The 26,172-nt window shown below is 44.5% G+C and overlaps 2 protein-coding genes across 2 annotated transcripts; both read right to left on the bottom strand.

The window, feature by feature from the left end:
* Positions 1 to 571: 571 nt before the first annotated feature.
* On the bottom strand, positions 572 to 16,588 carry magl (MAX dimerization protein MGA-like). Its single transcript, XM_068708991.1, has 22 exons — positions 16,400 to 16,588; positions 13,835 to 15,003; positions 11,861 to 12,275; positions 11,598 to 11,694; positions 11,334 to 11,447; positions 11,128 to 11,253; positions 10,812 to 10,919; positions 10,285 to 10,690; positions 9,482 to 9,689; positions 7,868 to 8,105; positions 7,506 to 7,678; positions 7,182 to 7,395; positions 6,798 to 7,024; positions 6,417 to 6,659; positions 5,935 to 6,196; positions 4,789 to 5,423; positions 4,539 to 4,636; positions 4,388 to 4,433; positions 4,061 to 4,213; positions 3,288 to 3,399; positions 2,429 to 3,037; positions 572 to 2,322 (listed from the first exon to the last, which is right to left on the bottom strand). Exons 2-22 carry the CDS (start codon positions 14,971 to 14,973, stop codon positions 1,385 to 1,387), a joined length of 6,561 nt encoding a protein of 2,186 aa, XP_068565092.1. The 5' UTR covers positions 14,974 to 15,003; positions 16,400 to 16,588; the 3' UTR covers positions 572 to 1,384.
* A 3,402-nt stretch (positions 16,589 to 19,990) lies between these two features.
* ora6 (olfactory receptor class A related 6) lies at positions 19,991 to 20,896 on the bottom strand. Its single transcript, XM_068708291.1, has one exon. The coding sequence runs from the start codon at positions 20,894 to 20,896 to the stop codon at positions 19,991 to 19,993; it is 906 nt and encodes a 301-aa protein (XP_068564392.1).
* Positions 20,897 to 26,172: the final 5,276 nt, after the last annotated feature.

Genomic DNA, 26,172 nt, shown 5'->3' with positions numbered 1-26,172 from the left:
CTGCATGCTTTGTTTTGGATGGATGTTTTTTGGTGTCTAACAATGCAGCACAAGTCTTTAGTGCATGTTTCTATTTAACAGTGATCCCTCATTGTATCAGCTTTGTGTTGAATTTGAGAGCCTGTGTTGTATAAGAGTCTCCTGAATGATACTATTAATGTTCTCACTTCTTGTTTCTGCACGCATTGTAAAGCGTCAATATTATATATTATATATATATATATATATATATATATATATATATATATATATATATATATATATATATATATATATATATATATATATATATATATATATATGTTCTTATATTCTGTTTTTAGGTTTATTTTGTAACATCTGCCTCTTGGGACTAGAGATGAAAAATAGCGTTTTGGCTCTCCGGCACATTTACAGCAATGTTTTTATTATTAATGTGCACGGTCCCTTATCAAACAAACCAATAAATAAAAATAAAGTGTTTTATCTTCCAAGACAAATGTTTCTTCCTTTTACAAAAACATAAATTCTCTTCTTAAAAGACAAGAACTTAATACAAACCGTCTGATTTAGTGACTGAGAAGTGCCGTAGTAAATGCATGTAGTTTTTATTCATTTTAAAGGCCACATTATTTTTCACATTTTCAATTCAACTGAAGTAACAACCAGTGTTTCAAAATCATCCACAAAGTACACGTATTGCGATTAAAAAAAAAAAAAAAAGGAAAAGAATACCATATTTACAGAAGGTTATTTTCATAGATACAATATATGGCGAATAGCTTTTTTTTTTTTCTTGATTGCTTCTGACACAGGTTTATGTGCACATTACTGAGCTCACACACCACTACTGCTACCATACAGACGACAGCAACCAAATCATGGGTGGTTTCTACCAAAAAACATAAAGTGCTACTACATACGACTTCCACCGAGTTAACGGAAAACTTTCAAAAAAGGGATACAAGCGTCAAACTAGCTCTCGGTAAGAAAAGACATAAGTTAATGAAGCAGTTGTCTGATTGAACTTACACTGAAAGGCTGAACGTGTTGGAACTGTAACCTGTAGTCGTGTTTCTATTTGCATAGGACAGATCAGTAACTAATGAACTCAACAAAAATCATGATTTGAATAAAGCTCCATTTGTCGTGAGTAGGTGACAGAAATGCATCTTAGAAAACTTATCGAAGCTGAATGTGGGAGTTTATTATTATCGTTCATACATTCAGCAGGTCAATTAATGCTTTCCCTTATATTATTTATACCAAAGAACTCCTCTAGTACAAAAAAAAGGTCCACTGAGTTTTGTGCCAACACACACGTGTGTGTGTGTGTGTGTGTGTGTGTGTGTGTGTGTGTGTGTGTGTGTGTGCGCGCTTCTGCAGCTACAGGAAGATATGACGACTATTCGGACTCCGATTCGGGCTCAGACTCGAGCTCTGGTTCCAGTTCCTTTTCGACGTCTATCCAGGAGCGCTTCTTTGCACTGGGGAAGTCCTTTCCTAAAGCGCCTCGGGTTAGCGGCCGAGATGCGTTGACATTTCTGAGCAGCGGGGTCTTTGCGGGACCTTTGGAATCGGGGCTTTTTAAACTGCGAGAAAGTCGGACGGGGCTGTCCTCCGTGGAGTTGGACGGAATACTTCCCGCATGCGCAACCGGAGGACTCCACAGCTGCACGGACTTCTTCTTCGGGGGCCTTCCTTTGCCTCGTTTCGCTGGCGCGGGGCTGTCACCGGACGTTCCCGGGGAGCCCCCAGCTCGCGTCTTGGTCACCTTCGAAGTCAGTTTCTCGTTTTGTCTCTCTTCGACCAGAAGAGACGTTTCCCTTTTTCCGGCGTCTTTTACCACCGGATGTTTTTTACTCGTACCGGCGGGGGTAACGGGGGGCCTGCGGGGCCTGCCTCTGCAGCGGCTGACTGCCGGAGGTCTGGGCTCCGGCTCGGCAGAAGTGGGAACTTGTTTCACACGGTTAAAACTCAAGCAGGCAGTTGGCGGAGTTGTGTTCAAACCCACCGCTGTGCCCCCCTCCTGGCCACTCTTCACAGCTTGCAGAGCCACCGAAGGCATGAGGATTGATTTGTCAAGGAGGGCAAGCTCAGCCACGGGGGCCGTTACACCTGAACGCTTTGGGTTAATCTGTGACGCTGGTACAGTCTTCTCTTTCTCCAAAATGGGATTGCCTCCTAAATCTAAAAGGCGGTCAAGTTCAGAACAGCCGTCGTCTCGTTTCACCGATGATTCCACATCTAAAGGTTTCTTAGTAGCCGGAGAGCTAACTTCCTCCTCCTCCTCTCCTGTCTTCCTGGGTTCCATAACCGTGAGTGTATAGAAGCCATGACCAACTGTGAGAAGAGGGGGGGGGGGGGAAACACACATGTAAGAAAATATAATTACACATGTAGATGAAGATCATTTGACTCATGGGCAGAGCGGGATGTCTTAACTTACGTGGTTTCAGAGACGAGGGAAGTATGATTCTGCCGTTTTTGGAGCGAATCAGAGGAAGAGAAAAGGACTGGGCGGGTTTAGCGGGCGGCTTGCTGGATGTGGGTGTCGGGGATGAAGACGAGGCTCCTTCCTGGGCTGCAGCGACCAGAGGTGTAGCCGCGACAGAGCACTCCGGTTGGGAGGTGGGCACACCGACCTGTGCCGGGGCGCCGGGTTTCTCCTGTTGCTCCTCGGACTTCTTCTGATGTTCACCGGCTTGAGGTGAGGGCGCAGGGACCTCGACCTGGGCCGCAGAGGACGCCGATGGGGACTTGGGTGGCTGTGTGCCGGACTGGGTAAGAGCCCTTTTTAGGTTGGACTGAAGCAGGGTCATCAGCTGTTTTTGGGCTGCATTCGTGGCCGGTTTAGGCTGAGATGGAGCCTTGAAGAAGTCCGGCATTAACAGGGGTCTGGGCGGCAGCTTGGACTGAGGAGCAGTGGACTGTAGGAGGGCGGCTCTGGACTGGAGCAGATTGGAGAAGAAGGGCTTCCATTGAGTCGTCTTTTCTTTCACTTTCTGTTTCTCGCAGATGTCCTGCAGCTTGTTTTTAATCAGCGTGTCCGACTTTCCTAAAAAAATAAAAAAAGACAGATCTCAGTCAGAGATGTTACACGTCAAGAAGGATTTTTTTACTTCCCTGTGAAATTCATTTTATTTGGTGGCAGTGAAACGATCTAACCATCATCATGTCAAGCACAAGATGTTTCACACAAGTACCTTTGTTCTGCATAACAAGCTAATTCTCTACGACAGATTCCCATTTGAATAGTTCATACGTCAGCACAAAGCGAGACTCAAGTACAACTAAACTGAGCATACCAGACAGAAGGGAAAGCTCCTTCACGTAGACGGACTGCATCCGAGTCAGCCGCCTCTTCTTCTCCTCCAGACACCTGGACGTCTCAACCAGATTTCGGATTTCTTTCAGGGCCTGCAAACACGACACAACAGAGAAGACAAGAGGGAAGACCGGGAACCAGAGCTCTTTTGTTAAAACTTGTATCATTCTAAATTATTCATCTGTGAAACTGGTTTTGTGAGCAGCCACACATATATCTCATGCATACATGGATTTAGACCTTCTTTGTTGGGAACAGTTACTCTTCATTCTTTTTTTATGCTAATTGGTGGAAAAATACATTCTATAGAAAGAATTACACTTGATGTGGACATTAGAGGGCACTCAGTCTGTCAGTCACAGTTAACTTTGGATTAGTTACTTTGAGATTAGTAATGACTTAAGTATGCATGTAGAGCATGTGTAGAAGTGGTAAATCAAACAAGTTCTAATGTTTACTGCCGATTTGTTTTGCAAACGTTAATGTCAACTTAAACTAATGAACTCGGGGCAGCAGAAAGTACATTTTCTGGCGATGTTCACTACAGTCATAATTATTTAAAAAAGGCCCTGAATACCAGGTGATGGGGTCCTTCATGAACTCACAATGTTCTGCCAAAGTTCAAACTGTTTTTGGTTATTTCACACGATCGATTTCTGTGGTTTTTGTTTCAAGTACCCTCATCTGTTTTTGTGACCCGATCATAGTTTTTCCCTTGTAATCTGTGGCCCATCATAGCTGTGGGTTACTGACCAGTGAGAGGATGTGGAGCCGGGGGGCCCGCGGGTCGCTCTTCAGGACAGTCTGGAGTTTGTCGAAGAGGGTCCGCTGTTCAGAGCGTCTTTGCCTCTCCAGCACCGTGTGGTTCTTCCGCCTCCGGTTATCCTTACAATCCTCCATTTCATCCTGGAATGGAGATGGTGGTAAAGTACAAATAATAGTGACACTACTCTTATCTCACACTTTATATTCACAAGAACAAAAGGCAGATGTTATTAGCACCAGGTGTCAGAATATGAAAGACAGAGGCTGTATGTGTATATAGAGATATTTCTGAAGGAGTATCTGTCTGTGTTGTACCTGGACGTCGAGTTCCTTCGTTGATCCAACAGCAGCGCTGGATTCTCTGAGTGTAGAGAAGAATGGAACGAAACTTTGAGGGACAAAATTCATGCATTGGCAAAACATATGCAGAGGTCCACACGTGGAATATTTGGTTGACATGTATTACCCAGACTTCTGTAGTGCCTTGCGGACAACTTCTTTCATTTGAGCGATGGCCACTCCTTGTCTTACTTCCTCTACGGTCTCGATGTCCACCACCTCATCCTGAGAAAAACCAACATGCAGTTTTTTTAAAATCTGAAACAATAACTACAGCATTAACGGGAGGAGATATGCAGATGTGTTTTGCATTGTCATTTTTTTTTACATTTTTTGAACAAGAAACAAAAAAGACATTTCTTAATCCTCACACTTACATCTTCGTCAGCCTCTCCACAGTAGTCTGAGGAGTTGGAGTCGGAGTCAGAGCTCAAGTCCTCTGAAGCGATGTCCGGGTTTGATTCCACCTGCCTGCTGTTGGTTTCGTCATTCTCCTCCGATGGCGTCTTCACGTCACACAGCAGCTCAGGGGAGGGGCCAGGCTGCACCGATGTGCTGCTGGGTAGCTCCTTAGTCGCGGCGCAAGTCTTCAAACCGAGCCACTTTGCATCCGAATCCGCTGCCGAGTGGCCAAAATGAACCGCGGCATTTTTTTGTGGCCGGGCTTTATCCACAGCAGGCGCGTTTGTAGTGTTCACAGCTTCTGAAGCGGCGCCATCGGCTCCATGCGTCGGGAGCTCAATGAGGGTGAAGCCCCCGGGCAGGGTAACGCCTGGCAACTTCTGGCCTCTGGTGCCCCGGTTGGCCGGAGGGCAGATCCTGAATGAGTAGGTGCCGCTCTGTCCTAAGAAGCTGGGGGTTTTCAGGGCCGGCGATACGGTGAGAGAGACGGGCGAGGATGTGGAGCTGTTCTGGAAGGGCCTGACCGAGCTGCGTAGGACCGAGGTGAAAGGGTCGACGGTGCAGGAGTTGGCGGATCCCTTCGTCCAAAAGTCTGGCAGGATTATCTGAGCTGCATAAAGAAAACAACGCAGGGTGGTGAGACAAAGAAACAACCATCCTACTTCAACATACCGGCTGATTTTTATACATTTAAAGTAGTTTAATCCTAAACATGCTTCTGTTAATTACTTAATATTACATTAGGGCAATTAGCACTGTTTAACCTAATGTTGATGCATCTCAGTCTTTGTGTTTTATACCAGTAACTACTGACAGCAAGCAAGATTAGGGCTTCTGAGCGTAACATGGACACAAGAGTATCCACTTCTCTCCTCCTTACCACGACCGTAACATTCGGTAAATGTATTATTTATCCGTTGGAAACTAGATTTCTGAGCACACTGATTTAGGTGGCGGTGGTTTGATTTGCTTGGATGACTTCAATGTTCAGCAGTAGCTTGTAGGTATGTCTGTGTTGGAGGGTTCTTGAGTTGATTACTTTCCCCTCCTTTTGTGAAGCAATCAGTTTCAAGCTCGGGTCTTAAGCGCTGGAGTGCAGGAACAGGGAGAGACGAGTTTACCTGGAGGCCGTTTTGGTGGCTTCAGATCAGTGCTTTTCCTTGCAGTTGTAACTGGAGGGACCACTGTGCCAGCAGCCTTCATGTGCGGAGCATCGGGAGTGGGGCTTTTGTTAGTAGGGTCGGATTTCCGGGAGACTTTAAGAGAAATGCCGCCGGGGGGATGCAGTCGGCCTGTGACGAATGCTGCGAGGCGGTTGGCTGGATGTAGAGATCCCATGTTCCCCAGCAACAGTCTGGCCTGATTGTAGGATTTACCATTTACCTGTAAAAAAGGAAGAAATACATTGATAGTACGAGTTGACAAGGACATCATTGTTTCCCCTAAAGACTTGTTTTTGGGTGAATCAACTTCCCGTTCATGAATGAGCCCGAGAGGCTGGACAGAGGGACGGGAGGCGGGGTTAAAGGAAGCTTGCACCATAGAAATATACCCAGCCCTAATAGTTATAGTTATATTTAAATGGCATTCCCTTCAGACTGACCTGTATAAGTCCATATGCTTGGCAGCCAACAGGTTTGGTCCTGGCCTTCAGTCTGCCAGCAGGTAACACTCCACTCAGAAACGGCGTGACTCCAAATTGAACATCTGTCTCTCCATTTGGGCAATCGTCCTCTTCTGCATCCATGTCCCCGTCGAAGCTTTTATCGGGCTGCTTTTCCTCATCGCTGTCGTCGAATTCATCTTCCTCGCTGTCGCTGGCTTTCGGCGGTTTACTGATGCGTAACTAGAAGAAGGGGAGGTAGAGCAGGACAAACGCGACATGAGAGCTTATAACAGAGAGGATGGTCTAATAAGATTCATTCATAACCATTTAAAATCGCTGGTTACTGCCACACAGGCGCATTGCTCCTCAGAGACTCACCCTGTAGGTGACGAAGGAGCCGCTGGGCTTCTTCATGAAGATCTTGGTGACCGGGTGGATGTGGTACGGTCCTACCCAGAAGCGCCGAGACAGCTTGTTCTGATTCATGCGCTGACATAAAGCTTCCAGGACCATTTTGCGGTCCTTTACCCACTTACACGCCGACTGGATCTCGATTTGCTTTTTCGCTTCTTTTTCACCGGATGAGATTCCTTCAGAGACCCTTCCTGCCGGGGGACATAATCAATACGGTTGTGTTTACCAACAAATAGCAGAATATCTTCAATATCACACAGTAGGAAACCGAAAACAAATACAAAAGAATGAGGATTTAAGGATTTGAGAACAGAATGATGTTCTTAGTGCATCTTCTTTGGTCCATACCTGCTTTTGTGACCAGTAGAGCGCTGTGGGGCTTCTTGGACGGGTCATCTGCGGTTGTTTTCTGTGGTTTTGCTGTGTTTAGTGCAGAAATATCAAGGATCTTGGGCTCAATGCTGAGTTCAGGGGGAGGCTTGCTGTTGAACTCCCTTACGCGTGCGCACGTCATCATGCTCTCCAAATATTTATACACCGGATCCTTATCCTCTTCTCGAATCTGCAATGAGTTTTAAATAACAAAAAAAAGGGAAAAACAGTGTAACGCATGAATCAAATGATGTTGGCTCTAAAATGTCATCAATGAGATTTCATTATATTTGATTTTACCGGTTGCGTTAGTCGAGCTCCACTGGTGCGTTTCTTCCCAGGAGCCAAAGACAGTGGAACAGTTTTGGGGATGAAGAGTGGTTCAGGATCCACTTCATGAGTGCTGCGGTTCCACAGTCTATTAGCATGAGAGCCCGGGTGAGGCTGGACCATATGTTCCATATTAGTCATAGCTGGGGAGGGATACAAGCATCTCATTGACACGTCTGAGTTACAGAGGGTCGGTGACCAAACCGAGCCGGAAACAAAACACAAATCTCCTCAAAACGTACGAGAGTCCAGTGATAAGAATAGATATGTAGGTAGAACCACAAATCGTAGAGATGCAAAGAACAGAGGATATCAGAATAACTTGATCTTACAGTAAACGGGTTGGATCAGCTCCTCTCTCTCCCCCGCGCTCAACTGCTTGATGATCTTGCGTTTGAAGCAGGCGCAGCCGAACATGCATTCAGGCCGCCGGCAGTGGAAGGGAGCTCTGTTCAGATGCTGGAGACTCGAACACACGCAGCCCAGCGTGCAGAACTCCTGACCGCATTCAGGTCCCGTCGGATTGTACTTTGGATACTTGGTTACTTTCCAGACCTGACTGGGCAGCATCTGATGAAAAAAAAAGAGAGCCATCAAAACTATGTCAAATGTGTGTGTGTGTGTGTGTGTGTGTGTGTGTGTGTGTGTGTGTGTGTGTGTGTGTGTGTGTGTGTGTGTGTGTGTGTGTGTGTGTGTGTGTGTTGAGAGCATTGTTGTCCTCTTACTTAAGCCACGCTCTGACAACGGGAGATTTAAAATCTGGTTGCTTCACACTCACACAATACGGAGCATCTCCACAGATGTTCTTCTCTCTAATCTCAAACATGCACACGCGCTACATGATTTGTAAATAATGGCACATCACACATTAAGAGGATATTATCAAGATTATCGTGCCAGAGGGAGCGACGCACCACCTCCCGAGATCTCACGGGGAAGCAGATGTAAATAAAAACAGACTGACGCTGCGCTACAACTCGCCGTAGTAATCCTTAGCAGTAAGAGAAAAGGCTGAACGAGAGTCGGGATGAGAAAGAGAGCCGCGGTCAAACACAGGTGGTCTATTCTTCAGTGAGAACTGAAGGTGAGATTTTAACTGGCAGTTTTAATATCTGTCAACAGAAGAGTGTGAGCCAACGTTAGCCTCAAGGGCAAGAACATTTACACGTTGCTTGGAAACACTGTCAGCTGCCCCCAGCTCGCCCCTCTCCTCGGCCATTACGGTCCCGCTCGAATGTATAGACGTTATCATCCAGAGTTTAAGTGTTTGAAATGATCTGGGCGGCACCGAGCCCCCTGGAAGAGCGCGAGGCTTTGGAGCAAATTTGACATAGTGGCCATAAGGTGGAATTAAAATGTACGGGTCCGTCATGTCCGTCTTTCCCCCCCATTGACTTGTGCTGTGGAAAGAGACACAGCAGACACTTTTCTTTAAGGAGAATCAACGTTGCCATATTTAAAATCGGTTGTAAAATAGACTAATAACCAAATCTAGAGTTATTCTGCTTCCGTTTAAGTGACTGAGGCGGAGAACGAGGCTGGACCGACGGCTGGGAGGCAGGGTTAAATGAAACGCTAGTGCGCTTGCTCTATGAGCCCCATAAAGCAGAAGATCTGGGTATTATTATCTGAATTTCATACGCTTAAGTCAGACGTTTCTTGCTTCATGTGCCACTGTGCAACTTGAATGAACCGGGCGCCGCCTACAGCCTCTTTAATACATCCACGGGGGTATAATCGACGAGGCTGTGAAGGTTTAGGACTGGACCTGTAAAGCCCTCACATTACAAGACAATCTGGACCGAACATCTGCACAGTCCTGCACAGTCCCGGAGCAGATTCACCAATTTACATGACATTTAAAGTACATCAGCCGCATCGTTGATGTCAAATGACACTGTAAACGGACCCCCTGCGAGAGAACACTTGTTCGGTATTTAGCATACCTGTTTAGTCAGCAAACCAGCCAGAGCCACCGACAGTCGCTCTGCAGTGAGCTGCGTTCTGCTCAGACCCTGGTGCAGAGCTCCGTGCTCCATCTGCATCAGTCTGCGCTGGAACTTAGTGAGGCCTGAAAGTCTGTGTGTCGTCGCGGGGCTCTGCCCAGAGCTCACCGCCGGGCCCTGGCCGAGTCCCGGGAGGTACGTGGATAATCTGAAGAGGCAGGAGGATCTGATTAAAACACTAGAGCAGGATTAAAAGGAGCCCGTTTAGAGGAAACGCAGGAACATGCAACAACTGCTCCAACATTCAAACAGAAATAGAGCCCTCTAAAAGCTTCATTTTATTTTACCGATATGGATTTTGCAACATTCACACCTGTAAGTACACAGAAATATAAAATAAAGGCATCTGCTCATGGGTCACCATTGTCCTAGAGTTTAAGACATCTGAAAGTGAGGAAATGAATAAATATAACCAGTAAAACTAGCATTTTTGCTACAAGTGGAAACTAATCGTAGAAAACGAATCGTGTAAAATGTACGTCTCTAGTCATTTCATAGTCATGTCATCAGATAAGAAACATTTCAACAACACTGCGGCTTTGATGGTACGAGCTTCTAAAATGTGAATATTTGCTGCTTTTCTTTGTCTTTCTTTATCATGGTAAACTGAAACCTTTGGATTTTAACAAAAAACAATGTGAAGACGTCCCCTAAATCTTCAAAATGTCACTTTAAGACATTATCAATAGGTTAATTGATAAATAGGTTAATCCCTGGAAGTGAAATTACAAACACAGGCGTACCTCTGTGCTGCTGGCTGAGTGTGTGAAGATGCAGGCGGCTGTGTGGACTTGATTCCGGCCTGAACAGGGGTCTCGGTGCTGGTCAGAGGAGGAGCCGGTGACGCCAGGGCAGAGTAGAGGAGGGGTTTGTGGGACAGCGGGCAGGGCCTGTTGGCCCCCACGGGGAATTTGGAAGCTGCCTTTCGATGCTTGAGAACGCTGTCCAGGGTCTTCACGTAGCTGGAGCTTTTGACCGGCAGCCGATAGGCCACAGAGTCCTCGCAGTTTGTGGAGAAGGCCGCGGCTCGCTCACTGATGTACTGAGCTTCGCTCTCCAAGTACTCGTCCAACATGTTGCTGCAGAACGCAGATAGGTTCTTCTGTGATCCTTTAGGAGAGGACGAACGAAGACCCTTTAATCCGTCGACTAAAAAGGAAAAAGGAATCAGACACAAGTACATACGGTGGGTTTCAGTACAGTTAATCACTTGGTAATTAGTCCCGTTTGCATGATAAAAGAGACACTGTAGCTGCAACATGAAGCTTACCGTCACAGCTGGAAGGAGACGTTTCTTTGTTTCTTATGAACTTGTTCCTCCATCCCTTTATTTTTGTCATGTCACTTGTCTTTCCTGTCCGTGACATGAATCCTTTATCTGTGACGGAATCAGCACAACAGCATTCAATGTTGAAGGGTTTATTGGTTTCAGTGCTACAGTAGAATAAGAGTTTCTCAGTGTCTTCTTCCAACGCACATTACACAAATCTACGTATATTTGTCATCAATGACATCGACGACTCGCCCCGGGCCGAACGTACCTTCAATAAACATGCTCAAAACGGTCAAAGATCAGTCCAACTTACCAGCAGGAGACAGAGCCCCAGCCTTGCTCTCTTCTGGCAGGTTTGGGGGAGGAAGCGGCAGAAGAACCCTGAGATACTGGAGGTCGATGGACTTCATTGGGTCCAAGGAGCTCAACTTCATGCCCACTAGAAAACAAAAATGATCAACACTTTATCACTTTGTCTGGACTGCGTAACCGCTGGGATGCGTGTCTGTATGAACTCACCCTCCTGCAGCACAGGATGGATGACTTGTCCGTGTTTGAGAACCCGGAGGTCCTGCAGCAGGATGGCCTCCGAGCGGACAATCTTCTCCTCGTCCGTCTCTGAAATCACGTCCGCTGTGATGTTTTCAGGAGGATCGTGCACATGACATTCGAGTCATTGTTAGTTAAAACGAGGTGACAAGAGGTTAATGCTTCAATAACGTAGCTATAACATCCACAGTATAACAGCTCAGAGCTAGATTAGTCAGTCGTTGCACCGCTTACCTTTTTCCTTCCACTGCACCGGTGTCAACGGGGATATTGGAGACGCTGCCGGTGTGCTATTGGCCGGCTTGTCCCCGACGTGAACCTCAAGAGCTTCCTGTCACATTTAAAAATGATAAAAGCTTTAAAAACACCCTGAAACATTTACGACCACGCAACCCACAATCACGCTGGTATTCAACAACAAACCCCCATCATCAGATACGTGCAGAGCAACCGTTGCAGTCATTTGAGGCGTTCTACTAAATTTTCTATGGTTTTACCTTCGAGGTAAACGACACAAACAGCAGGCCCTCTACATCATCCAGCTCTGGTTGCATAGCGACAGTCAATGATGGGCTGTGGAATACCGTGGGGGGGGCAGCAGCTGCAGCTTTCCAGTCTCTTCCCCGCGAATTGGACCAACGTCTGTTGATCCTCTTCCTCCTCTTGTGGTACCCGGGTGACGATCCCGGGGTCGGCGTGGAGACGGCTATCGCAGCCCGAGGTTCTTCCTTGGGCTCGACGAGCGGACGACGATTTTGGACGAGCACGAGCTCGCCGAGGGCATGCTTGCCTCTCAGACAGTGGACGTACGGGTCGTCCTTGGTGGAGGAGGTAGTAGACATGATGGGCTTCAGGACCAGTCGGGTCCTTTGCTCATTGGAGAGAGAAGCAGAGACGGCGGGAGTCTTTGTGCTGGAAGAAAAAGTTGAAATGACGATCTCATTCGGTAATTACAGTAGTTTAACTGGTGGAAGACCACCGTTTCCCCTCTTCTGTGTATGCGTTGTTGCGTAACACGTTTACATTCTAACATGCCCCAAATCCTAAACCTGTCATGGGTGACAAAAGTTGGAAGAAAGACACAACGTTGAGCTGAGTGATTGATGACTTTCAGCCATCGGTGACAGGCGATCGGCCAAACCGGATCTCTGCAACGCGACCCAATACAACAGCCCTGCAACAAACGCCGACTTTGAAACTCCATATAATCCAGAATTTTGGTTGTGAATTCAAATCACTTTTGTGGTGTTGTTCTTGTTAAGCAAAAGACCCGCTTTCAGATTCCCCTGAAACACTGCACTGGACTTCATATGTGAAGATGTTCAAGTTATTCTAGCCGCCTTAAATATGGAGGTTTCTTAAAGTGACCCGACAGAATCCATCCTCAACATGCTACAGAGATGAACAATTGGGTTCCGGTTACTTTGAAGACTTTGTTTGCATACCACAGTTATAATAGGAGGATTTTTCTTTAGGTATATCTTTTTGCGTACGTCTTTGTGTCTGTATTTCCCCTCGTGTACAGGTGAGGTAAAACAAACACTAAACACAGAGCATCTGGTCCGTGTGCATAAATGCTTGTTAATATTCTGCGGCTAGTGTGACATCAAATAAACTAAACCAAAACAGTCAATCTGACAACATTAGACATCAAAATGCAAAACTTTGAAAGAAAAATGCATCGTGAATGACGAAAAAAAGCTTTTCCAAAAGTCAAATACCAGATGTAGAAACACTTCCTGGCCACTTTATTAGGTACACCGAAAAAATCTAAATCTAATGCAATCCAGTGCAACAGCTCTGTCACATACTCTAAGTTTACAATGGACAGCTTTTGTGTTTATTACAGTTGTTGTACTGTACTGCATTACATTGGGTTGGGCCAAACATCAGCAACACCTCGAGTGGATGACCAGCATGAGGCTGTTGACACTCGACGCTGTTTCAACACCGGCTTTATCTGCAAACTCCACAGATTACATCTTCTATTCAGAGACAACAAGACGGATAACAGCTTCATCACCTCCGTTTAAAAATGTCACGGAGAGAAAAAAGGAGTTGTATTCATCGATGAAAAGAAGGATCACGGCAAGGAGCTTAGCTGCTTTAAATAAAGTCAAAAGAAGCTCGTTGGATTGTTTCTGCTGGGTCTCCCTCTGAAGACGTGTCACTTCCTGGATAAAGAGACCTTAAATGATATGCATTACCACCAGAGAGGACCACCTCTGTGATTAAACGGTAATAACCCGTCATTTGTGAATATTAAGAAGCCTCTCATTGCCCGTCTCCCTGTAGAGTCAACAGTGCTGGTGTTGTGCTCACTCACTAAGGCGAGGTCAACAGGATCTTTATGTGAAACAAAGAGGGGCATTTTTGTTCAACTCCATGTGGCTTTGTTGGCATGATAATATGAATGTTATTATTATGTTTTGCATAAAGAACAAAGGCATAAAAACGAGACATAAACTCACCTCAGATCCACAACCTCCTCCTCCTCCTCCTCCTTCTCATTGGGTTCAGCAGGTGTTGAAACAGCAGGCTGAGTGTCCATCAGCACCACAGGTGGCGCCTCAGTAGCGACCCGGATCAGCCGGGTGTTGTTCCCGTCCTCCCTGAAGCCTTTGGCAAACGGATTGTGATTAATTTTCAGCTGGGTGATCCGAAAGTTCTGATAAGTCGTCACGGCCATGAACTCGGTTTGCGGAAAAGTGAAAGTCATGCTCTCCGGTCCCATAACCACGGGCTGGGCGGGCGAGGGTACGTCCCCGTCCGGGACGGGTATGACATGTAGCCGAGGAATGTAGCGATGCATGGAGTTTAGGATTATGTGACCGTCGAGGTCTTGAGGATGGTTGGTCAGTTTGAGTTTGTAGAAGGACACCAAGGTGCCCATCCACTCCGAGCCCAGACCGGGGGAGTAATGGTGGGAAAACGCCCGGATCAGACCCTGGCCCTGGTGCTCCGCCGGTCCGGTGATCTCCCATTTGGTTGCGCTCCAGCGGTACTTGTACGGGTCCGACGGAACAATGGAGAGGACCAAACTGTACTGCCGGTCTGGCTCCAGACCGGACAGGCGATAGCGGCAGTACGGGAACATGCGGCGCCCCGGTTTAGTGAGAATCATCTCCGTTCCACAGCCGTAGAACTGCTTCCACACGCTGTTGTTCTCCAGAGTGACACTGACGCCTTTGAAGCTCAGCACCGCGGGGAAGTTATTCACCACGCCCAGTTTGCCATATGTGGTAGATGGCAACACGGGCGACAATATGCCGACGAGGCTCGCCCCCGTGCCCGTTAGGGGGTCCGACGCCGACGCTATACGTGAGGTAGCTGGGTTTGTTTCAACAGGCGGTGTTGCGGCCAGCTTGGCTGGGCTGGCTTCAGCAGGCGAAGAGAGAGCCGAGCTGCGGCCGTTAATTGCCACGGAGACGGCTTTCTTATCAAGCCTCGTCTCGCCCGGGAAAGGATCGGGTCTCGCCGTGGTCGGTTCAAGAGGAGTCGAGGACGGGACGGTCGTGGGAGGAGCGGGGATGTTAGTGGAGCTCCCCTCCTCATCCTCCAACGCATGGGGGTCCTCCATCGATGTGGGCTCAGAGGCGGTGGCGGCCATCACCAACGGCTGTCCCGCATCATTTGATACCTGACGGAGAAAACAATATAATTATAACAATGTTAACTAAACAGCACAGCAGTTAATTAAACATAAGGGATGAAATCAGACAAAAGCATGAAGACGGAAGATTAAAAAAAACGACAAAATCCATTACAATGCATCCCCAAGCACAGCAAATACCAGGCAAGTAATGTAAACAATTTAGCAGTCAATACATCCAAAAATGTGCAGTTTTACTTTAAAACAAAGGTTTAAAAACAACCCTAGTAGTGTTGTTTACTTCATCCTCAAGAACTGACATTTAAAATGAATATATATATTTCAGCATTCATCAGATTCAGCGTTGTTGTGCCACAGTGCTACCTGTACTGGCAAACATGCTCGAAATCAAATATCATTCAAAATGTAAACAGTAAAGCGTGGGTTTCTCACGTGGCTGGTTGTGTGAATGTGTTGTAATCTAGAGAGAACACCAGACCACATGTCTCATTGTGTCAAAAAGCCATTGCATCAAACCAGAGCAACTTAAATAAATCAGCTACTAATGGATGAAAAATGATGATTTATTTACAACCACGGGCCATATCATACGTGGTTCTTCTAGGAGCTAGTGGAGACTCCTTTCACTGAGTGAGGACATGTAAAATATGTATTTATGAACTATATTATCTAAAGCTGGACAGAATACGCCTGCAGAAGAGGGTGATTGTGTGAATAAATAAACCAAACTAAGACAGAGACCAGGTGTAAACAAGTAGCGGGAATTAAGAAAAGACAACACCATAAACAAACACGCCCCCATATATACACCTTTGGCTTGCAAAAACACTATTTGACTAACAGTAAACTATCAAATGGCACATAGGGAGTTGAAGTATTATTTTTTTTAAGTTTAATATATAATTTCTCTACTGAGAAAAGTGGACTTTGTCTCCGCGAGGTGTGACCGACCAATAGCCTGCCTTGTCTCACACAGCTGAGGACATGCATGGCTGAAACGCTCAGACGGGCCCGTGTTTTTTTTTTTTTTTAAGTATCGATAACGCCCTCAAAACGGGACATTTTGTTTTCTACCTGCACGTGTGTACCTGATGAGATCTACCTCCGTCGACGACAGAGCACGAGCTAGTAACGTGAACGGTTTCCTTGACGTCCTGCCCTCTCTGGGTCAATTTAATAAACACACCAGCACACAGATGCTGTGCACTAAAAAGGTGTTTACCGGTCGAACGAGGGCGTTAAATCGGTTGCTACCGGCGTGTTTACCGCTCAAACTCCCAGCTGTTCTCCCCTGTAACTATTTTGCATCCTTAAAAAGAAGAAGAACCAGCACACACACACACACACACACACACACACACACATACATACATACATACATACATACACACAAACACACAAGGCCGCCCGCTCCTCCACTCACCAAGTTGGAAAAGTTGCAGGTTTCACTAACGCCTCACCTTTCCGTCGTCGAGGGTTTAGAACGCCTCGTGGCCCTGCGACGTCACGTCAACGTTTACGGTAAAAACTCCACAACTGTTGCGCGTCGTCGTCGTCGCCGTTTGAACGGGGGCCTCGAGTGAATCCCTCGAACGTGAACACAAACTGGCAAATGGAGGCCGAGAGCCACGCCAAAGTGTGCTCGCATCGACCGACCGACCCCGAGCGTGCACGCAAGTGAAGCCAAAGCGCATGCACAAGATATCAGCCACCCCCCCCCCCCCCCTCTCTCGTTTTCAATGGCGCGTGATTCCCGGGCCGCCAGCGCGAGGAGGAAAGCGGGAGTCCACCATCCCGGAGATCTTTTTTTTTTCTCTCGCTTTGCTCCCACCTCGAGCTCAGTCCGCGCGCGCAGGACAACTCTCACCAAGTTTGCGCGAAAAACGTTTTGTTTTTTTAAATAATTCCTGATATGAACGGACTTTTATCTTCCTTTGCTTTTGTATTTCGTTCACTTCTTATCTTATTCTCACCCTCTCATACAAACACACACACTCTCCTCTCTGTCCCTCTCGCGCTCACACACACACACACACACACACACACACACACACACACACACACACATCCGTGCTCTCGAGCGGTGACGTCACACGTTCACCATGGCGGTTGAGCTCCAGCAGCCAATGCGCAGGCTCCCCTCCCGAGGACTTTACCGGACAGTTGTGTCATCATGTTGCCGGTGGGTCTGAGACTTTGACCCAAAAACACCGCTGACTTTAAAAAAAAAAAAATAGCTTGTAGTAGTTAATGCCCCCCTCGTCACAATTAATTAAAAAATGGACCCGCATATTCTAAATCAATAACTTCAGGTTTACCTTTTCAAAAAAATGAAGCCGCAAAACAACGTTGACTGGCTTTGTTTCCTCTGATAAGATGGCGGCTAAATGCGAAATATGCTAAATACTTTACTCAAACAACTCAATCTATAACAAAGAATACGCTTTAATTTAAATGTGTAAGGACAGCTGGACTCACTGAATGCCCCTTTTATGGGTTTGTAATATATCTATTACCGGAAGTACATCATCCACCCAAAATAATGTCTAAACGTGTGAGATATTCCACATATTTGCCACCAAAAGCTCCTGCAGGCGACACTGGACTGGTCACTGACTGTAGCTCGCTGTACAAGTGGACTGATCGTGTCTTATTATGACTGAGAAATAAAAAAAGATTGTGTTGGTAAATTTAAGGAACAAACGAAATTGAATGAAGATGGTTCAGTTCGGAGGGGGGTTGGGCTCCAATGGCTCGACGTTTCAAGTAAAACATATTTCAATAAATAAAACGGAATAAATATGAGGAGCGTGCATCACAGCTGTTGTGCATGAGTGTAAACATGGGTTTGACGCCAAATTACATTTTCTAGCTGATTAAGTGAAATATCATCTGAGTTGTTTGTGTTTTCATGTGAAATAAAACACAACAAACAACACTACATCTCTTAAAATATTATGACCCATTGTAGGGTTATAGTTCGTCCCACACAAATGGAAAAGCTGAATTATGTCAACATCAGGAGTGTATGTTTAAACCAACAGGGCGGGGTCTAACCAGGAGAACTAGGAAGTGGGGGGTAAAAAGCCCACGTGAACCTACCGATCTTTTGTGTTCCACGTGGGGATCTCGTGCCGACATGCTGCTGCCACGTTCCTGTTGTGGAGCAGCAGTTTATCCTAAAACCTGTGCAGTTATGTGGCTTTGATAAATTATAGAAAAAATCTATGTATTTGATAGTCAGGAATATACATGGAACGGTTTTTACATGCTGCTTCCACATGTCATATTAAGACAGTAATCTGCAGGAGGCAAAACCTCCCATAAAAACTCAAATATTAAGATTTTATACCATAGTCATTTTTCCAGTAACAGGAAGTTGAAATGTTTTCACAGGAACAGACAATTTATTTTAGTGTCTAACATGAAGGTATTTGCTGTACAACTTCAATATTGGATTATATATATGGAATATCTTAAATAATGAACTTCTTTTCTGGTAGAAAAATAAATAAATCAGGATGTTAGCCTACAATGGTGCAGACATATAACAGCTAAGTCTAAATAACACTTATTTTTTTACATTTTAATAGAAAAAACCCACATTATTACTATTTAACCATTAACTTTTGTGTTTTTAATATCTGCATTTGCTGCATAACAAATCACACTTATTAAAGAGTTTTTAGACTCTTAATAAGATTAAGACTCTTTAGTAAGTGTGACTTTGTTTTTTTTTACTTCCATAACAAACAATACAGAGTATATAGACAGCTACCTAATTGTAATGTCACTAATGTAAAATCAGAGGTGGCAGCACAGACAAAGAGCAGAGCACAGACTTTGAATGGCCTTTGTGAGCTTCTGTCACAACTGTCAAACCAAATTTAAAATTCCCATGAACAGGCACAATATTTAGTCGATCATCGCCTCTTTAAGACTGGTGTTAATAAGGGACTGCTTTTGAGTTTAGGCTGTGGACATGATACAAAAGGGATCCGTATTTTGTCAGGATTATGTTTAAAAACCCAAATTAAGATGCCAAGACAGGAAGGAAAATAATGACCAATTCTTCAGAAGCTTTCCTTATCAGACACTCGTACCTCATGGTGTTATTGAGTATCTTCTGTGGTTCATCATGTAATTTGAGACTGTAAAGTTAACGTTAAAGTTTGCTGTGGGAAGCTAAATCATTTTACAAATTCAACCCTGTATCAGCAGAGATTTAACACCAATCTCCAAGCTCCTACATCTAAATACATCTAACTAAACTGGTCACAGTAAAACCACCAGGACTAATATTTGACACATCTTTTCAGCGATGTTACAAAAGCTTAAACTGCAGAAGAGAAAAGTGAAAGGGGACAACTTATTGTACTGCAGAAACTAATTATGTTGGTGTCTGTGCACAAGCGTTTCTATACAAATGCAGCTGTTATATGAGGAATTGCATTGAAAAATAAGCAAAACAGAGGCTATTTTGGCTCACACTGCACCGCATGAGATTTGCTTGCCCTCCTGCGACTGTCGGGCTGTAAGAAAGCATCTCCAGGAGCAAAAACATTTTGTTTTTTCAGCCTAAAGAATGACAGTTCTCCAGTAGTTTTGTAATAAAAAAAAAAAAGGCTTTTGCTATAAGGCTGATTAAACTGTTTTCTTATATAAATATGTAAAACTTTGGGACTGAAAACTTTTGATTAAAAAAAATGGCAAAAGCTAAATTTGTAGCAAAGTAACTTTTAAAATTAGATTTAATCAAAGGTCTAAAATTGCAACAAAGCTGTAGAAAGGTAATGAAATGTCTGAGCATGAAAGCATTTCTAAAAATAAACCTCTTCTCTCCCCGAACTAACTGAGCGACTTCAGTATCATAATATCACCGTCAGTTTACAACATGTAATTAAAAATGGCATATTTTGGCGAGCAAAAAGCTTTTAATTATATTTTATCGCTAAAAACAATAAGAGCTCATCCCAATTTCAAAAACATGTCCGGCCAGAAGGAAAGCTTTGAGTTACTTCTTCTTAAAGTTCTTGAGAGAGAACAGGTTATTCCCGATCCCGTAAACATACGGACTGATGGACGTGTAGGAAAATGAGATCAGGAACTCCGCCTCAGCCCAAAAAGAAAAGTCTGTGGGGCTAACAGTCAGCTGGAAGATCAGGTAGAGAGTCCAGTCCAGCTGGAACAACCCCATGGCTGCCAGCACAGCTACGGTGCTTCGATGGAGATTCGAACCTCTGCTCCTCCGGCCTCCTGACGCCGGTGTCACCTTCGTCCTCTGGCCCAGCAGCACCGCGATGATGAGGCAACCGGTCACTGTGACGACGGCCAGAGGCAGCAGGTTGCACACCAGGAGGAACAGGTATTTGTACACGGCGTTGAGTGTGGGGCAGTAACGTTCACTACACTGGAAGAAGTCCAGCGGGCAGCTACTGCCGTTTCTTGAGAAGTTCCCCGTAGGGCCTTCGGGGACGATGATGAAAACGGGGAGACTCAGCAGCGCGGCGAGCAGCACGCAGACCCCGCTCGCCATCCAGGCTGACCTGATGCTGTCCAGGTAGATCGGGAGGCTGGCCCTCTGGTTGGCATCTCTCAGCTTCTGCTGGCGGAAGACGCTGATGAGGACGGTGAAGAGGATGCTGGCAATCTCCCCAAACTTCGTCAGGAACTTGAGCGAGCGACACGACCAGGCGTCGACGCCGTCGGAGGAAGTCCGGAGGGTGATAACGTCAAAGACGGTCACGATGAGAATTTCCTCCAAGTTGGCTGCAGCCAGTCCCAGGAGAAACAAATCAAAGGATTTGACTCGGCTGAACTTGGTCTGGATGATGGCGAGGATGAGAAATACATTACCCATGAGTCCTATGCACAAAATGAAGACTCTCAAGCCCAGGAGGTTGATGGAAAAACCATCCATCGTTGAACCTATAAGCTGGATCACACAAAACAAGTCTTGTATGTGTTCCTCTTGCCACAGAAGCAGACGGAGATATGACTTTCCAGCACGGAGAGAAGTTCTGTATCATCTCTTGTGACTGACCAGACACCCTTTTTATGAAGTTCTCAAAGGTGGCAAAAAACGTGACTCGGTGATTGGCTGTGCTCATTATAGACGGGAGGCTGGAAACATTGAAGGCTGGGAGTCATTAAAGTTTTACCTCTGAGCTTTTCAAAGCTTCATCTTGAGACCAGCACAGTGTAAGATTTAAAGCAGGGGTTTTTTTTTTCCACTGGCTGACATCACCAAGTGCAATTCCTGCAAGAGCTCATTTACATCCTTTGACACTTGTTCCTCGCCTCGTTTTTGTCATTTCGTGGTTTAATTGGCATGCTATATATTTGATTTACCACACACAACTGTGCAATACCCCCCAAATAAAATCTACTAATAACATCTTTTTTTAACATCTCCCCCATTAACTACTCGAGTAGTGTTTCTCCACCCATTAATTATAGGTGTATAACAGTGTCAAAGCCTTTGCTGCCTCTTCAGGAAGGTATTGAGATACTGATATTGTGATTCCATTGCTGGATTTGAAAAAGAGCAGTGATTTAAATGGCGTGACCTTAAATAACTGGTAATATCCACCTTGTATACTTAATTTACCAGTATCTGTTTTGAAAATTTGCATTGTTTTGCAGAAATCTTTGTAGCTGAGGCTACAAGTTCACAGTGTCAGTTGTGTCTCCAAACACAAGTTTCAGAATAAGAGACTCAGAACACTAAAGAGTTGTGAAAGAAGGACTGAGTCAGTTGCAAATATAGTCACTTTGACGAACCAATACAATGAGTTTTGGATGAATATCTCTTTCCCTTAACCGGAGTGGCTAAGACTTTTAATGTAAATAATTGAAATGTCATAAAGAGTCTGTGTTTATGTGTGTGTGTGTGTGTGTGTGTGTGTGTGTGTGTGTGGTGGACAAACAGATGAACAGACATGATGGGACAGGGGCTTCTGGACCCTTGCTGTTCACCCAGGACCAGTTCATGTTCCAGCTTGTCTCTTTCCCTCTTTTAGTCGTCTAGTTAGCAGACTTTCTCTTCAATCAAGCCCTGCATGCTGACTTAGCCTAATTGTGAATCCCACTGTGTGTGTGTGTGTGTGTGTGTGTGTGTATGTGTGTGTGTGTGGACATGTGTGTGTGTGTGTAATTAAGGATAAGCCCTACACTGGCAGTAAATGGGTAAACTAAGTGTTACGTAATGAGCCTGGACAGCTTAGTAAAGTCCTTTTTCCACCATTCAATAATTATCAATCGGAGAGCTGATCAAACATTTTTCATTGTTTCATTATATTAAGGTGCAATATAGTTAATTTATTGCTTAATAGCTTGTGTTTTTTATCAGCCATTCTTTTTTATTGTAACGCCGTTCCAAACCATAAATCACTGTTGTTTCTAATACAGTGAGATGTAGTTGGAGTTTTCCACATATCACGTTTGTTGACCCACATATTTTGTATGTAAACTCACTGGACTGTGTTTTATGGAAAACCCCAAACTATAACCCCCTTATTAGGTAGAACCGACATAGATTAGACATGAACAAGTCTACAGCCACGCTAATGAATTGTACTTATACACAGCAGAGCTTTGAGCCAAATGCTAACACCAGTAACATACAAGTGACACAACTAACATACAAAATAACAACGCTAACAATCCTATTATCTCCTTTTTAGACAGAACCGACACCGTTTTTTGCTTTGAGTCGGCGCCACACACACACACACACAAAAGAATTAGGGGTTAGCACATAAACAAACAGCCACACTAGCGGTGTGTACTTTTACAGAAGTGCTTTGAGCCAAATGCTAATGTCAGTACGCTAACATATTCTCAATGACAATGGAAACAACGCCATAATCCCCCTAATTAGAAAAGGCCAACATTGATTTTTGCTTTGGGTTTCCTCCAAAAATATATGTATATTTTCTGGGTTAGCATATAAACAAGTCTACAGCCATGCTAACGGCTTGTACTTGCTTGAAAACCCAGATCCTGCAAGATAGAGAAGAACCAGGGGCACCTTATGGAGCGGAGGAATCGTCACAAGATTTACAAATGCAGACTTTATGGCAAAGTTTGTAGTTATTTCACTTTAACGTAAAGTGAAAGGGTCATTGGGATCCAAAGTTAGCAGCTAACGTTAGCAGCTAAACTAGGCCTTTGATGTAGTCGTGCCACGTTATGGTGTTGTGTGCTTGATACATTGGCTGTGCGTTTGGTTTCTGAGAGGATTGTTTTCTTTATTATTTTCTTTTTTGACTCAAACAAAACTGCAGTGAACACATCGAGGGACCTGCTAGATATTAATGCTGACTTGCCTCAGTTCCTCCCTGCTAAGCAAAAGTGCTGCATAGTCTGTGCATGTACGGACGGGTTCTCACCCCAATCATGGCCAGTGAACTACAGGATTGAGGGACTTGGTCCTTTAACTTCAGGACTGATAAGGAGCAGGAAGGAGCAGCGGCTTGGATTCAGAAAGCAGCAGGATGTCACTGTAAGAGTTCTCACATTCGCAATGCTCCCACACTTCATCAGTTTGTTGAACATGCGCTTCATCTAAATCTTTACAGGGAGCTGAAACGTATAGTGCACCAACAACCTGACTACACTCTCCCAGATGTGCGAGCCGAGGCCACGCCCTGGAAGAGGGAGGGACGCATCTTGCATCTTGTCGGCTGAGCAGAAGAACCCGAGTATCTCCCACAGGTCTTGTTTAGCTACAACACCACTCCGCATCAAATCACAGGTCAGTCCCCCTTCTTTCTAGATCTTCTTCCAAGATTCTTTCAGACTGGCAAAGGTAAGACATGTTGACCTCTCTATGCTTTAACCGGTTCATGGTGGTCCTGTCCCCTCATATTCCAAATACTTACAAGGAGTGACTTCCAGACAGTAAAGTTCCCGTCCAGGCCGCTTGTCCTGATGTGGTAAGTTGTTCGCTTGTGGTAGTATGAAATGTAATAACGATTATCTTTGTTATGTTTTACCAGGATCACAGAACGAGAGGGTGTGGCGATTAATTATTTAAATATGGCTATTTAATGGCTATTTACCACCATTGTGACATTAAAATGATACTAAATGAGCTGATATATTTAAAGTACAACTGTTAAAGTAGCTTAGTAATTGTCTGTTTTAATCGGTGGGCTTGTTTAAGCTTGTATTCATGTATTAGAATATCTTGCACTCTTGGGAAATACTTCTGTGTCCTTGACGACACCCAGGAGGCGTGGGGGCTTCCATGGAGTCCGCCATGATGCGACGCCATGATTCTACAGCAGCCCAGAATGGACAAACTAAACACTGGCTCTAGCGAGCGCCCTTTGGGTTTTCTACATTAAATAAAGGTAGGGATGGGTACTTGAAACTCAGGATTAAATGGGCCCCAGTGGTAAATAATCAAAGACCGGAGTATTGATAAGCCCCGAAGTTACTGGTGCTTTTGCACTTTGTAATTTATTATCACGCTGCAGCGAGCATCTCCTCAGCTCTCTGTGTCAGGCTGAGCTCCTCCAACTACACACACACACACACACACACACACACACACTAATACACACAAGTACAGACACAGAACTAAGTCAGCATACAGAGCAGAGGCAGAGAGGCTGTGGTGGAGACACTGAAGTGAACCAGGGGGAGTGAAGATTATTCAAGTTGACGGCAACTTTGCTCGTAACTGTTAAACATTCGCGAGTAAAAAGCCAATACTCTATCAATACATCTGTTCAACAAGCAGGAACATGATCGAAAGCAACCCCAAAATCAATCGGCTCCATCTGCATCCCTCATCCACCACAGCTATGTTTACACAAGCACAGCGCAAAAGATCGGCCAAAAGCATTTTTTACGAACAAGATTAAAAAAAAAATCTGTCCGTCTGAAGTCTGTTGAGGTTTAAGTTCTTGTAAACTTCTCTACTGGCTGAGACAAAGCAGGAGGACAGAGGACAAGAGGATGATGTCTGTGTTCTTCATCATTTATAATCATTTACTTAACTCAGGAATGGTATTGATATTTTAGATTTGTTTCCAGTGAGATATTAATGACTTTATATAGTGACTTTGCTGTTGTAACCATAAATGTCGCTGCTCTACAAACACTATTTTGTTGTATCTAAATTATTAATAACTTCTAATTCAGTTTTTTTTTATTCTATATATGTTTTCAAAAGCAATTATTTAGTCATGAAAAAGGACAGAGTATTGATGAGAGTAGCTCCTTGTAGTAATAAAGGCCGCCGTAGTTCTCCGACTCGCTTAAGGAACGAGTGAACGGAGGTATGTTGTTGCTTGCAATCTGCAAACTCACCAGTAGAGGCCAATAAATCTCACTCTGTTCCTTTAAACAAGGGAACTACTCAAATGTTAAAAAACACTAAATGTATGTATCTAAATACATATGTCGTTGCTCTAATATGAACATTGTAAATCGATTAATTTATCTTCTACTAATTAACAAAAAATGCAATTCTGTCTCTCTGTTCGTACCAAAATCCACGCGTGCAAATTGCCCGCTAAGTACTTCCTGGAACTATCTTAAGTCTACCTGAATCATGTGACAATCGAGCTTTTTGAACTTCCATTTACGCGACTCCCTTTATATACAGTTTCGGGGTTGGGATTATTATTATTATTATTGGTTTATATGGTTTGGTGAGATGACGCAATTCCAGCGTAGCTCCGCCCACCTTCAACCTCTAATCAGAATAAGTGAAAACACCGATGTGGATTACAGTAATCCAAAAAAAATCTGTGTGGATTCACAGTTCTTATCACTTGTGAGATGAACATTAATGACTCTAAAATAGATGAAGACCTCCACACTTTGGACTTTTAAATGTTATACTGTCTTTCAAAGTACATGTGATGTTAAGAATTGCAACTATCCGAAAAATTGAAATAATCCCATTTCACTGATGATATTTTGACTTGTCACATCCAGAAGAAAAGAGGTGTGAATTAAGATTAAATTGCTGTGGAACTTCAATAAAAAGAGAGCCATCATTAAAGACGTCGTTAACGGCTATATGTCAAAATGTCTAAATTAATGTCTTAAATTAAGGTTTTTATTAAGTTCTTGTACGGATTGTTCAAAGTAGAGACTTGGTCTCGGTCTATAAGTACTGCAGACCTAACTTGATTATGATCTTCATAATTTAAAGTCAAACTGGGATTTCAGACT

The sequence above is a fragment of the Cebidichthys violaceus genome, unplaced genomic scaffold, assembly GCF_023349555.1.
Source record: "Cebidichthys violaceus isolate CVI_PGR_0920_01 unplaced genomic scaffold, fCebVio1.0.p SCAF_14, whole genome shotgun sequence".
NCBI lineage: Eukaryota > Metazoa > Chordata > Actinopteri > Perciformes > Stichaeidae > Cebidichthys > Cebidichthys violaceus.
This window is presented reverse-complemented; position numbering and strand designations above follow the sequence as displayed.